Consider the following 16171-nt stretch of genomic DNA (forward strand, 5'->3'; position numbering starts at 1 on the left):
GGGGGGGCAATTTCTGTAAAGAAAATATATTGGGATTAAATTAAGATAATATTGGTTTCTCATCTTTAATTTTGGCTTTGACAGAAAAAAAGTTATTGATTCTTTTTATTCCTTTTTGAGTCTTTTCTAGTATTCCTTTGTAAACAAAATCTAGCTTTCATAAGTACTTAATGTTTTTAATATAAAAATAAGTTATTTTTAAACCAAAATAACAAACAGACAATTCATTTTTTATGCACTTATCATGAAAGTTACAAAATAAACAAAGTGCCTGGAAACTATTTCATATTCATCTTATAAATATTTTGTATATTTTTTCAATACATTGCATCTTTATAAATGTTTTTAACCCTCACGTTATCTCTGTGTGTTTATCTCTCTTTTTCATTCCCTTTACGCCCCCTTCCCTTTTTTGTGTATCTATTGAAATCAGGACTATACTAGAAAATGCAACCTAAGCATCCAGATGCTCCGTAAGGGGAGAAAGTAGGCATAAATATCATAAAGACTCCCGAAGACCTAATTATAACAAAAATAGCCTAAAACTTTCCCAAGACCTACATAAAGCTTCCATAAAATGGAGAACTCAATCGGATCTGTGGTTAGCTAAGGAAAACTTGAAAACCTTACTACTTTATAACAGGACTAGTTGTCTTTCCCCTAGACTCTAGGGAATGGCGAAAGCCAAAACTGGAAAGTATAATTAATTAGAACTAGCAGTTTCCGATAACTTGCACTTCAGATAAGAAAAAATACTATTTTATATTATAGGTGTATGATTATCTTTTGATTCAGCTATCTTCAGCAGCTAATATATATTTAGATCTACCAAGCTTTGGCTGTTTAAGGTCTTGTTTATAATGCCAATAAATACATTTGAAGCATGAATATCCCATGAAAATGTTTTGTAGATAAAAATATATTTATATTTATTATTTATACACAATGGATTAAATTTTTTCCCTTCTTATGCAGCTATTCTATTATATGAAGAATAGTTATTCATCGCATCGTATTATAGACAGCTTTCCGCATATATCACTAGTATTAATTTTGTTATTTCTATTTTGTTAGTCGTGGAAAATTGTCTGTAATAGCTGATATACATGTTTTATTTGAGTATGGCTGAGAACCGGTTTTAGTTCAGCAGATACTAACTGGTTTATTTATAGGGGATTGAATTAATTGAATAAAGCATAATTAATTATTTAAGTAATTAAGATAATTTTACATTTTTAGTAGCAAAGCAACTTCAGAATTAATACTGAATACTGATTGTCAGGTATATTACTGCATGGGAGAACATGATTCCATTAAAGATAAACATCTAAGATTTCTTTGACCAAATAACAAATTTTTCCCTCCACTCGCTTCCTCTGGAAATTAAATTTATACTTTTAGGCTTTTTATATAATATTATCTAATAATTATATTTGAAATTTCATTTAAAGTTTTCCCTCTTAGAGAATCTATTTTCTAACCTAATTGTATTCGGGGCAAACTAAACAGGAATTAATTTAAATGGTCCTAGGACAAACGCAGGAGTCCCAAACGTCGGAGTGGACAAACGCAGGAGTGGACACTTAACCTAACCTAACCCCTTTTAAACCATATTTTAGGTTTTTTAATACCTAACCCCTGTGGTGAGCTTTTTTGTATATTAAAATCTTAACCTAACCTAACCTGTATATTAAACCTTACTTAAATTAATATTTTAACACTCCTGCGTTTGTCTACTCTGACGTTTGGGACTCCTGCGTTTGTCCTGGAACCATTTAAATTTCTTCAATCCGTAGACAACTGTCAACTAAAAAATGTTTAACAGAGTGGTCAAGAACCGGCCTTAATCCAGCAAAAATAATAAGGATTCAGAGCCAAACTTAAAATGTTTAAGATATAAAAATTAACAAACTACGTCTTAATATTAACTTGATGAAATAAATTATACTGGAACGGTAATGTTTTGACCAAGATTAACTAAATTATTGATAAATCTCATGCTTATGATCATTTATTTCATCATTAAGTACTTTATTATCATTTATATTAATAGTAGCTTCGCCACTAGTTCTCTGGGCTCTCCCCTATCCCAACTTGAGTTTTTGTTATTTTTTTTTAAAGAAAAAGAGAGAAGGATGGGAAACCACTCTTTAGCCGACTTCAACCATACAACAAGCCGCAGACTCTCTAAGAAACGAGGCATTTTAGAAGCTGCAGCCACACTTTTGTCCGCAGTTTTGACGAATCTGCAACAAACCACGCAACTAAGTGGAGGATTAATTGCACTGAAGCAGCAACCACATGCCTGTTCAATGGTCAGCCACAGCTGCGTGGCTGCCAAGCCCTGTTTTATTTCAAACATGTCGAAGAAAAGCATAAGCTACGAACGAAATTTACAGGCTACGGGACAAGTTGAGTCAAAAGCAGATGATTAATTGCCAAGGTTATTATACTAGAAATTTAGAATCTTTTCTTTGCTAGTAGGTAAAGACAGACAATTAAATTTATTATTTTGCTTCGCCATTAGAATAGATTTATTATTTTCCATTTAAAATCTTAAGAAAATATTTTTTTTCCTTTTTTTGTTTGTATATTGCATAGAAAAAAGTTACCAATTTCATCAATCTTTTTACGTTTCCTTTCTTTAACTCTTTAACTCGCTCTTTTAAATAATACAAAATATTTTTTTCCCTTTTTAAGTTTTAACTAAAAATATTTCTTTGATTTAAATTGAAGACATTTTTGAGTTTTTCCGTCTTGCACTTTTTTGTTTTGTTTTCTATACTTTAATTTTATGGACATGACCATCTTTGTTTGGTTACGTCTTATTTTATTGCCTTAAGGATTGCAGTAATTTATAATTACACAATAAAAACCAAAATCTGGAAAAAGCTTTTTACCATTTTTAAAAGCTAAACTTTTCTATGATAAGGTTCGGTCCATCCGTCCGTCCGAAATTTTAGGCATGTTAGAATTTACTCAAAATCTGTTTTAGACTTATACATTTATATTCTGCTTATTCAGTTCTGAAACTCTGAAGTGTAAATGTTCGTTCGTCCTAGTCCTATTTAGGCATGTTAGAATTTACTCAAAATCTGTTTTAGACTTATACATTTATATTCTGCTTATTCAGTTCTGAAACTCTGAAGTGTAAATGTTCGTTCGTCCTAGTCCTACCGTTTCTGAGCTTCGCTTCGCTATTTCTGGTTATTGGTTCATTTTACAACAGCTTATCAGAGGGTAGAGGAAAGTTTTTGAAAGGTTGATGTACATGCATTAGTAGCATAAAACCATATAAATACGCAATTTGAAGCTTTCCTAAAAAACAAGCCTAACTAATCAAGTTGGTCTTGAGTTCTAAACGAAAACACAGGCCAAAAAAATATATTACTGCCCTGACAATATCTAAAGATTAATGTTGCGAAAATGTTATTTTGCAAACTGTACGTAATCTACATTATATAATTTTAAGTTGATAAATTAGACTTTCATTGTTTTATACAAAATTAGAGAACCTTCATTCCTTTGTAATTAGGAAATGGATATATTATATACTTGGATATAATAACAGTGGAAAATTTGACGTCAATTTAGCTTGCTAATATTGACCTTATTTATTGGTCATTTCGTTCATCCAGTAGAAGTAGGGAGGGTGAGGGACAAAGGGGGTGAATGGAGGGTACCGCTATTTCAGCTAGCTGCAAGCATCACTTTGTCAGAGTACATGAAAATCTGGTGCATCATCGAAGTAATAATATATCGATTATTTATAATTTTGACTTATTCTGTTTGTTTTTCTCTTTATGAAAATATATTATTTTGAATCAAACCATCATTAATTCTTCATATTTGCATAAAATAACCTATAAGATCTCGTAAATGGCAAGTAAATTTCCAAATTTCTCTGTTGTAAATAACATATTATTACAAGATAATAATATTAAACAACAAGTTTAAATGTGTTTAAAAGTATTCTCCAAAGATAATTAATAAAACTAAGTTTCACACGCCTACATTTGTATGATATTTTTACAAAACAGTAAAATTATTGATATATAAAGATTTGAAGACAAGAATAATTATGTCAAAGAGAAGAGCAGCTTACAACGAAAAAGAATAATTAAAGTCAAGGCATAGTTTGAAGAACATGCATAGTTGGGTAAAATCTCATAAATTATGCTTATTTTTTATTTTGAAATCTAGCAATAAACAAGGAAGATAAGGTTCATCATATCCCGTAATGTCGGTATGTACTACGCATAAATAAACTATTCATAGAGTAGCTACGACACTTTGGACACCAATGTTCAAGGGCTGACCAGCTTCATTTCTATCATAATATTTCTAGTGCTTTGCAGCCGTGCCTGCTAAAAACTGCAGAAAACGGCTGAGAAAAGTAGAGCTTTAGGGCTTCATCTGCTGTTGAAAATTGCATACAATAAATAAAACAATACTGCTAATACGGTATCATTTTCTGTATCCTAAGAACAACCAAAAGAAATTTTATAGACAAGTATGAAAACTTACTTTTCCAATTCATACCAAATATCTAAATGAGATTTAAATTATTTTGTTCTACAAAAACTTTATCTAAACCTTATAAAGTTAATATTAGCTAACATAATTTTGACATGCGATAATATAAAAAAATTGCCAATATTAAGACCTCTTAATAACACAAAAATTTAATAGGTTTAAATTAGCGAGGGAGGAAATATTGAACTGTATAAATAAACAGATATGCTTTTTGCCGTTAAGATATCGCTTAACGCTAACCACTGAACCGATTGGGATCATCATTCTGGAACAGGTTTGGTCAATTATTTTAGATTTAAGTCTAGGGAATACAGGGCACCACGATACTAGGAGCGCAGCCACCCTCAGATTAAATTGCGAAAAGGTAATTTTGTAGAGAAACTTCGCAACCTGTAATATTACATAATTAATTAGGTACACAGAGTAACAAATCATCAAATCTACGCAATTGCGTCACCCAATGGATATTTCAATCTTTATGTTCGTGCAAAAACAAGGATGATTGTAAACATATTAATTAACGTAACAATAACAGGAAACTAATTATCCTACATACAATAGTGTAGGCCCATATTATATTGTTAATACTTTCAAAAATCAGCCAATCAACAAAAAAAGAAAACTAAAAAGTAAAAATACTTTTTAAGGCTTTTTCATTGCAACATTTTTTTATTATCTCGTTAAATCTGGAAACTAATTGCTTTATAGGAAAATATCTTATCATTTTTCTTATGGAATAAGAAGTTATAAAAGATAATGATGAATTATTATATGATAAAATCCTGCATTAACCAACAAAGCTGTCAAAAATTCTGTTTTTAAGGAAGGCTAAGAACAAGATTTTTAGATCCTATATATTTTGGGGCATGAAGTAATATTTGGAAATAATTAATTTTGACATTTATATACCTCTAGAGGGCATTTACTGGGAAAAAAATAAAAAAAGCAATCATAAAAAAACCTTTAATCTTATTTTCCTGCATGGAAGACCTCAGCCTCTAGAGGCTACTAATATAACTTAACAGAAATCGGTACTTTCTCACAAAGTGCCTATTGAATTAAATTGAAAGTATGAGGGAGGGGGTATTTTTTCTAGGCCTAACCCCCGAGGGAGGCCTTAACCATGTGGGGTTGTTGTTTCAATTAATTCCAAAATAAGGGAAGAGTTACTTATTTGTGATCAATAAGTCACTTTGAGGGATAATCTATCAAAATTTTCGGGAATAGTCCCTTTCGTAACATCGCCCCATAAGGGGCGATTCGTCGTATTTTTAAAATTGCCTTTTATAGGTTATTTTAGGTTAGGTTAGGTTATATTGGGTTAGGTGATTGCCTCACAGGGTTAGGTAATTGGCCCCGCAGGGTTAGAGCCCCCCGCAGGGGCTAGAAATAGGAGAAAAGCTACTGTGAAAAATACGAAGAATCGCCCCAAAAGGTGCGATGTTACGAAAGGGACTATACCCAAATTTTCTTACCTTGTAATCTCTTCTTTGAGGTTGAGTGGATCACTTGAGTAAAACTTGACAGCAAACCAGAAACGTATCCACGGAAAACCTGAAACAAATTAAATAATATCAATATAATTTTAAAATGTATAAAAATTTTATGATTTGCCAAATGCCGTAACTTATCGAGGAGGGGGGGGGGCAATGCATTTCCCCTACTATAACTATTTATGATGCGCACCTGGCATAGCAGCAGTAGTAAAGTTTTTTCTCGTATTCATGGTTCTCATCCATACGAAAAAAACTATGTCTAGCATCGTATTATATCCCGCTTTCTACGAATATAAAAAGGTACAATTATAAGATTAAAACCAGTTTTTTTAGCCCGTGCATTCGGAACCTCGCGGCTAACAAAATTAGTTTTAAAATTATAATTGTACATTCTATATCCGCGGAAAGCTGTTTATAATACGATGCGAGAAATAACTATTATCTGTTAATATATAGCTCATCACATATCAATGGATTTTCCGGGGGCAAAATCTAATTAATTAGTTTTTCCCAGTACCATTTTATGATTTTATGTAGAAAAGTTTATATCTATTAGTCTTAACGAAAAGATTTTTTTGTTTTTTTTTATATGACGATTATCTTATTTTCCATAGACCGATCACTATATCCCTGATTATTAGTAAAAAAAACCTGAGCAATTTTTCATGAAATCTGCATGTAACAAAACATGAATAAATGGATACAATTAAATTTTAAATCATCTGTCCATAAAGTTTCTGGTTGTGGGGGGATAATTCTTTTCTACACGCATAGCATGTTGCACAAACATTTGATTTCCTAACTTATCATATGATATATTAAATTTGCAATTGTTTTAAGGCGGTTTTTCTCAAAGTGCATGCAGAACATTGAAAAAAAACTATTGCAAACCCTCTTTTACTTTTAATTACTTTTTAAAAAAAGAAGAGGGGGGGGGGGGTTCTGAGCTCATTAGGGAAAGCACATGTTCTTGTATGTACAATCAAATGATATAATGGTTTGACTGACTTTAGTTTTTTAAATTAAATTTACTGTAAGAAAATCTTTTTTAATGTATTTAAATTAACTCATTTTTTATAATACCTTGATGTGCGTTACTTGGAAACAATGTTTTCCTTGTTACCTACATAATTTGAATAATTTTGCATACAACTCATTTCTAGATGAACTGAAATTAGTTTCCGAATGTAAACACATTTTCCTAGGTGTTTCCCAATCCTATCTCAATATTTGCTACTAGCTAAAAAACCTTCAAACTTAAAAAAAAATCTAAATTTGAATGTATTAACGATTTATACATTATACATTCAAAGCTTAATTTTTCAAATTTTGATTTTTTTTTTTGGAAGTTTGAAGGTTTTTTAGCTAGTAGCAAATATTGAGATAGGATTGGGAAACACCTAGGAAAATGTGTTCACATTCGGAAACTAAGTTCAGTTCACCCATTTCTAACTTATGAGAGACATTTAGGGAGGGGATGGGGGTTCTATCAACGCCACCAACTTTAATTTTATGACAACAACCAAAAAATGAAGCACAACAAATAAAAACGTCAACAAATAACCCATTTTTAAGTCTGAACTCGTATTTCATTTAGATAATCGCAGATATGCATTATTACATTTGATATCCTTATACTAAAGTGACAGGATGTTTGTGTGTCTGTGTGTTTGTTTGTACCGAAGGATCTCGCTAACCGGTGAACCGATCGGGTTCTCCTTAACAGGGTAGCTTCGCATAGGTCCCGGGAAGGTTTATAACTATTTTGGGGGAGAGTAACACCACCCTCCCAAGAGAAATAATAATAAATCGAAATTTTTATTTTAAGTATAGAGACTCCTACGTAACATTTCGAGGTATCGTATAAAGAGACTCTTACGCAACTTATCGTAGAAACTTGAACGCAACAAAAAAACCAACATTTAAAGTGTCGCTAGAGGCTTCTAGGGGCGTAGCCGCTAGTATAATAAAAACTCATGAAGATCTAGTAAGTGTAGTAAGTAGAACTATGTCTGTCTGTCTTTCTTTCTGAAGCTTAAGATCTCAGTAACCACTGAACCGATTGGGCTCCACTCTTCAGGGAATATACCTCTTGGTCCTGTGATGGTTTTCAGCTATTTCTTGGGGAATAGAACACCCCCAACCCGCCCAAAATATGAAAAATACCCCTCCTCCAAAAAAAGAAAATAAAATTTAAAAAGGATGTCGACTAAAATCCCCCCACAAAAAATCCACCCCCCACCAAAAAAAAATTTTTTTTTTAAAACTTTTTCTTTTAAATCTAAAAAAAATTAGGTTGATTAAAACTCTTGGTTTAAAGAGCTGCATTACTAAAAATATAAACAAATATGGAGTGGTAACAAAACTATAACAAACACAATAACACATATATGAAATAAAATATAATAAATGGTATAATTTTAAAAAGAATGATAATCAAAATAAATAAAAATTCTTGCTGTGACATACAAAAAAAGTGTTCGTATGAAATAGTTTGTTAAAAATTGAACAAAATTAGCAAAATAAAGTTTTGGATCAATAAAACATTATCAATAAAGCTATCTATAATACAAAGTAGAATGATGTCTGTCCGTCCGTCTGTCTGTCCGTCCCTTAAGATCTTGGTAACCACTGAACCGATCGGATTCTACTCTTCAGGGAATATACCTACTGGTCCTGTGGTGGTTTAAGGCTATTTTCTTGGAGGGTGGGACACCCCCAACCCCCAAAAAATGAAAAAAATCCCCCCTCAATTTTTTTAAATTATTTAAAATTATTGGTGGAGTGGGGGCTTCTCATCAGGTACTTAATTTTTTTTCTCGTATTCATTCGAATCCGGTGGATAGGAACCGGTTCTCATCCATACGAAAAAACTATGTCTAGCATCGTATTATATCCAGTTTTCTACGAATATAGAAATGTACAATTATAAGATTAAAACTAGTTTTTTAGCCCCGTGGTGCCGCGGAAAGCCGTTTATAATACGATACGAGAAATAACTATTAACAATTATTTAAAATATGTGGGGGCATCTCCAGAGTTAATTTGTTTTCTTCTCTCTAATTACCTCTTGGGGCAAAGTCCCTAGAGACTAGGGGCGAAACCGCTAGTAATGTAAATAACAAAGTATCCTTAAACTCCTTTCCATAGGCTCAGGGCATAAAGGTAAAGTATCCACCATCAGACAACCATTCCTTTTGAAACCTTTGTCTTGAAGTTCTTACTGTGTACGCCCCTGTCGAGCTTAGAAGCATATTGTCGGATTACGTCGATTATGATGGTACTAAAATGGTCATTGTTGACTTGATGTCGGCACGTTATTTTCTGGCGTATCTTTGATGAAGGCTATATTACAATAAACAGCTATGTTAATATAAAATAAGCCATGCAAATGAGTATTTGTTTGTAGGAAGATTATTTAGTTCACCTATTATAACTATTAACATCACGTAACTGACATAGCAGCTTAATAATATAAGATTTTGTAAGAACTTATTGAAATAAAAAAAGATGTATGGAAGGAAGTAAATACTACAATACAGCGAAAAACTAGGACAATCAATCATTTGGAAAGCGAAGCTTTAAAGTTTTATAATCGATGGAAACCTTGTCCAATTTAAGAGATACAAACTACTGGTATATCAGACATACGACGGAAATATTAATAGTAGGGAGAAATGCATTGGCAAAAAACAGAAACATTAATTTGTTGCTTAAACTAAGGACATTCAGACAAAGGTTGTGCAATCGGGAAATTTGATGTCTGTCGTTTGCAACTCTGTCCTTTTAGACACGCAAAAATTAATTCTGAATCCCAAACAATAGTTTGTGATAATATATTGAGGAGAAGCTGCGCTATTTCATAAAAACTGAAACTATGACAAAAGTGATATTACTAAAAAGTGTCACAATGCCAAATTGACAAATTCACACACAAAAAACCTCACACACATTCCTCAAACACACACACACACGCACACACAATCTAAGACACAAAAAATTATCATTGAGAATTTTGTAGAAATTTTCTTTCTACTCAAAATGATATCCTAAAAACCCCCCTGTTATAATAATAGGACAATTCAGATTCTTAATATGTATTTCGTATAATATAAAACCAAAGGGTTTTTTAAAATAAAATATAAATACCACTTTTAGAAGCAATATTTGATTGGTTTTGTATCTTTGTAGTTATTTCTTTTTAAACTTGTGTACATTCTTGATCTACTGGTTCTCTGTACCTCTATCTAATATCTGCTTTACAAACTTCTGAGTTGTATGAACTCCAATTTTTTTATTTAAGGGGGGTGCGGGGTTGGTTTATAACTTTTTTTCCCTAGGAAATTGTTAAATTTCACATGCGAAGTTATTGTAAAGCCATATGTTGATATGTCAGTTCAATTAACAAATTTAATTACAAATCATTATTTTCATTCTTTCATTTAATCAGGAAGAAAAAAATATAATTCGTCACTGGTGGGTTTATTCATTGCTACAAGGATTAGTTATTTATCTCATCATATTATAGACAGCTTTCTGCGGTTATAAAAATCAGATTAAAATCAGTTATTTTAGAGGGTCCGAGGGCCCGGGATAACAAAACTAGTATCAAATTTATGATTTAATTTTAATATTCGTAAAGTGTTATCTGTAATTTGATACAATACATGATTTTTCAGTATATTTGATAACCGAATCTACCGGATACTAGCGGCTACGCCCCGTAATCATTTTATTATGTCCCAACATTTAGGTTGTTTTGTTTCTTAACCAATCAGCTAAAAATTACTTCATCTAAAAAGAACAAAATGACATTAAATCTTAGCTTATAAGTCATTGTTTATGATAAAGTAATCAATTAACAGTAAGAAAATGATTGTAATATATCGCATTTTATTATATACAACTTTCCCGGGATATAATTATTTTTTAATATTAGTGGAAAATTGTCTGGGATACGATGCTTTACATGATTTTTCAGTTTGGATGAGAACCGGTTTTAATTTAACGGATATATTAATCGGGTTCGAAGCCCTACCGGAAAATATTTTTAGATTTTTTATGCAAAATCTTACTTATTAACCATAAGTGTGTGTTAGTGGACCTAAGGGATACCCTAAGGGGGTATAAAAGGGTTTCCCTTCATCCCTGTGTGTTACAACAACTAAAATCTCTTACACCCCTGGTAAATCTCTGTACACGTGCCTGCTGGTGAGAAAAAAGAACCTAGAGATTATTTTTAAAAAGGGATTAGAAAAAAAACTTTTACAATAAAAACCTATAATATAACCTTAAAACGTCAAGATTTTTTTTATTTATGACTGCTGTTACAGATAATCTAAGGATCAAAGGTCTAACATGCTACGCCCCTGGAATAACATCGATATGTTTATAGTAAAAAATATATTCTTGCTTGACCCTGACATAAAACGGTTGCTACGGTTGTTATATAGTGTGATATAACAGTGTAATTCACTTAACAAAATCTGGTTCTTTTTTTGTGTGATTCTTATAATGATTCTGACTTTAGGCGCGGTAGTCAATCTATATTGAATCTTATCTTATACTAAAAGACTTTAAAACTAGAGTACTTTTGACCAGAGAGGAACAAATCTTACTGGCACCAAAAGTTTTAGAACACGTTCTCTTATTCGTTGACTTTAAAAGTTGAAAGACTTTCATTAAATAATGATCGGTTGATACAAACGGGATGATTTAAAAATTCATTTACTAAGCATAATTTTAATCTAAAAAGGGGATGATTTTGATTTTGTAATCCCCTGAGATCCTGGCTTTTATTAGAAATTAATTATTCCATTATGGAAAGCCCACCCCCCCCCCCCCATCTCAATGGCTTAATTAGTTATAGCTAAAAAAATGAGCTTTTAAGATGAACCTCAATCAGAAAATTAATAGCTTCTATTACAGAAATTGTGTCTCTATTTTATAAAATTTATTATAAACAAATGTATTATGTAGATCTGTATTTTATCTAGAAATCATCTAAAAATTTGTATCTTTGATTATGTCAATCTTAAATCAAAATCACAGTGATATGAAATTGGACAAAATTTAAAAAATTATGAAAACCACATTAATTTTCTAAATGAAGATATTGAATGTAAAGGTAACGGGACCGAATCTTCGTCAAACTCGAATCATAATTAGTCATTGAAAATATTATTAGGGATCGTTGGGGATAAGACAATAGATTAGTGAATATTCCCTATGTTAATAAACAAAAATAATCTCTTCTTTGGATTGAAACTTTTTTTGAAAAGTTTAGCCACCTCCAGTTTGTACAAAACAATCAAGTTTTGATGATAGATTCCAACGTTTTGATAAAACTTTTGGAACCATTATAAATATAGCCAATATCTATAGTACGCAGGGATAAGGGATAGGAAACCTTGCCATAAATTAGGTCTCGGCCTGGTTTTGAAAGGGATCATGCAACTTTTACCATTTGCCTAATTTAATGACCTTACTGGCGGACGGCTCATATTGGCTACCGCTCTAAACCAATAGTGTTCTGTGATTTGGGCTTGTTTTGTATCAACAAATCACCAATTGGCGGCGAGAAAAAACTTCATTTTAACAAAAGCCATTAATATATAGGTTTATAAAAAGTTATGTTTTTTACTTTAAGCTAGCTACCTGAATTTGATTCTATACTTTATCTACACACACACGGCTTTTTTATTAGCGTTTAGGACGAACCACTGCGTCATCCCAAAACTGGTTTATTAGGCCTAGGCTTGAAATAGGCCTGAAATAATATTTTCCTAAGTTTCCCATCCCTTATCCCTGATAGTACGATGTCTGTCTGTCTGTCCGTCTGTCTAAAGCTTAAGATCTCAGCAACCACAGAACCGATTGGGTTCTACTCTTCAGGGAATGTACCTACTGGTCCTGTGGTGGTTTTAAGCTATTTTCTTGGGATAGGGGACACCCCAACCCCTCAAAATAATGAAAAATACCCCCCCCATAAAAAATTCCTCTCTCCCCTCCAAAATTTTTTTCTTTTTAAATCTAAATAACACAAAAGTAGGTTGATCAAACCTCTTGTGGCAAAGCCCCCAGAGGCTAGGGGCGAAGCCGCTAGTCTTATATATTCGATTATGTATTTTTAAAAAACAGATATTTTTGAATGTTTCGGTCACATTTCCAAAACATATTGAATCTTTGTTACTGATCTAAATCAAGCTATTTCGGATAAACATATTCTAGGTAAAATTTGATATTATTTTTTAATAGTATTAAAAAATGACAAAAAATTCATTACAAACCGCATCAAAAAGTTTTAAATTTTTTTTCCTTTTTTTATGCAACATGAATCAAGGATTTAATTTAATATCTGATATTTGTTTCTCCTTTTCAGACAATATTCATATGTGTCCATCCAAATATAATCTAATTTTAGACTAATTGTCAGAAAATTAACAGGAAAGAATTTTAATCAACCTAAAATAAATGAAGTGCATTGATTTTAATTGTCCTAAAAAGAACCCAGATTTTTTAAAGATTTGTAAAAAGACATATGCATAATATCAGGCGCGTATCTATTTGTCCTTCAAGGATAAAATTAGGTTTTACAAACCATCTGGTTCAATGAATTAACAGTACAATATCAGTCTATGAGGGTTCAATTTTATTGTGATTTATAGGTATTTAATAACGTTAAACCCCGCCGTAAAGGAGAAAGATAGATGCCGCATTTTTGGTTAATTCAGGCATTAAAGGAACAAGCAAATAAACCAAAAAACATTTTTCAACAAGGAAAAATTAAGAAAGATAGCATATCCCTTCTAATTTTAAATATATTGTTTTATACTTCAACTGGTGGCCTACACCTAGTATTTAGGGGCTTTAATCTTAAGGGGCTTTACACTTTAGAAACGATTTTAAGTGTCTATAGACCTAAAATAGACTTTTAATGGAATAAAAAAACAAATAAATCTTATAAAATATGCTTGGTTGAAGTTACAATAAAACACAATGAAAGTTATTAAATTAAATGAAATCGATAAAAAACAATAATTTTTTAAAGCTTTGATGCCTACCCCCACAACCCTGAAGTACACTAAGAAAATTAGCCCTAGGTTATACAATATACATAAGATTAAGCACAGACCAACTAATAGTTGCTGCGCCCCCAGCATTCTTCCACTCTGCTTGTCAAGAAGGTGATCAGATCGGTTCCATACACAAATGCAATTTTGTTTTGCTTTGAAATGTAAATAGTTTTAACAGTTGAAATGAATTTTAAATCTTTTCTCAGAAAAAAATATAAAATTTGTTATACATAAAAAAAGAAACTAGTTTATATTTTAGAAAAATGTTAAAATTTCAACTAACTAGTTAATATCTAATAAAAAAAATAGAAATTATAACAATAAATTCACTATTTTTTTCTAAATATTTGTCTATGTCACTGCACTAAATCATTTATAATTTTATACATAAGAGTCGTCTGTGGTTAGAACACACACACGCACACACACACAACTAGTATATAGACAAACACACAAACAAATGAGCAGGACACATAAATTTCTTTTAGATTTGCTGAATTTTTAAATTTGGGTATAAAAATTTTATGAACATTAGTTTTGAAATGATGAATCTTGGAAAAATAAAGACGATATGGCAAGCTATTATAAACGAAGCATATCTAAATTCATAATTAGAATATGAAAGTATAGTCACAATAAACATTTCAAATCCAAGCAGTTTTGCAATTTAATAATATCGGATTAAAAATAAGCACAATATTGATGTTCGATTGGAAGACGAAGAAATTCCCTAAAAAATCCGCATGTCCTGTCATAAAAACGAGAGAATATCCATCTCTTTTTTAGGGGTTTTCTTTCCCACTCCTCCTCTCCTCATCCCTTATTTTTATGACGTCATTGAGGGACTGTTTGATTTGCTTTAATGGATGTTGTCATTTTTGTTTTTATAAATACAATTCCCTCTTCCCATTATGAAACCTTTGACACTAAATAATGTTTGAAATAATGTTGATTTTATGCAAAAATTTACTAAATTACTATTTCAAGCACATTTAATAGTAAATAAATACTAATAGTTATTGATTGCGAAGAATTTCTATAATTTTGTTTTATCGTTAGCTCTTCTATACAAGATTTTATTTTTAGATTGAAGTAATGAAGTAGAATATACGTGGATATAATTGACGTCAATTTAGGTTGCTAACAAATATTGGCCAGTTCGTTCATCCAGTAAAAAGGGAGGGGATGGGGTTAAAGAAGTAGATAGTGGGTATCGTTTTTCTTTCACCAGCTACTCTATAATCAAGAAAACAACGTCTCCTTTGTAAACTTACCTAAAAAATTTACATAATTGTTTGCGAGTGTACTACAAATATTTTTTTTTGTAAGCTACCTCTTTAGAATGTTGCTACCTTTGTTTATCATAATATAAATTCCATCGCGAGTTTCGGGCATATTTATCAATCATCAAATTTTATTACTTAAAATATAATTTACTGGCACTAACTATTAAAGTACAAATGAAAATGCATACAGTATTTCTTGCCGTTTTATGAGAGGCCATCATGACATTTTCTTTAACAATTATACTTTATCAATAAACTAGCAGCCATACCCATAGAGGCCTCTAATGACATTTGAGAAAATGTAATAAGGGGGAAGTCGACCATTCACTTACAATTTTAGTTATTTAGGAGAAAAGAAGGGGGGCAATTTTTTTCTAGGGGCAATTTCTCTTGGGAGGGTAATGATACACTCCCCAAAACTAGTTAAAAACCATCGCTAGAGCTTCAAGCAGCTTTACTTTAATGAAGAACCATATAAATTCAGCGGTTAGCCAAAAAAAGCTGACTACTTTATATAATAGGGTAAAAACAGTTTTCTCTTACTTTTTTATAGATTTTATTTATGCTTAATAATGGATAAACGTTATCTCATTTGAATGACAGCTTGTACTATCTAATTTTCTTTTATCTTTATGAATATGGAAAAACATATTCAACGCTTACAGGTTAGTTTTTAAAAGCGAAGCTTTTCTATAATTAGGGTCGGTCCGTCCGTACGTCCGTCCGTAACAGATAGCTTTTTTCGTTAATTTAGGCATGTTAGAATTGTCCTATCGAT

The 16171-nt window shown here is 31.4% G+C and overlaps 1 protein-coding gene across 2 annotated transcripts in view; it reads right to left on the bottom strand.

Moving 5' to 3' along the window:
- Positions 1-16171, bottom strand: part of LOC145316974 (uncharacterized) — a 69869-nt gene that overhangs the window by 23961 nt on the left and 29737 nt on the right. For both annotated transcript variants that reach the window (XM_080157829.1, XM_080157828.1), the window contains exon 4: positions 6012-6090. In XM_080157829.1, the coding sequence (XP_080013955.1) occupies positions 6012-6090 (79 nt within the window). The remainder of the gene's footprint in view (positions 1-6011; positions 6091-16171) is intronic.

The sequence above is a fragment of the Acartia tonsa genome, chromosome 4 (assembly GCF_053477335.1).
Source record: "Acartia tonsa isolate MP-2025a chromosome 4, ASM5347733v1, whole genome shotgun sequence".
NCBI classification, from domain to species: Eukaryota; Metazoa; Arthropoda; class Copepoda; order Calanoida; family Acartiidae; genus Acartia; species Acartia tonsa.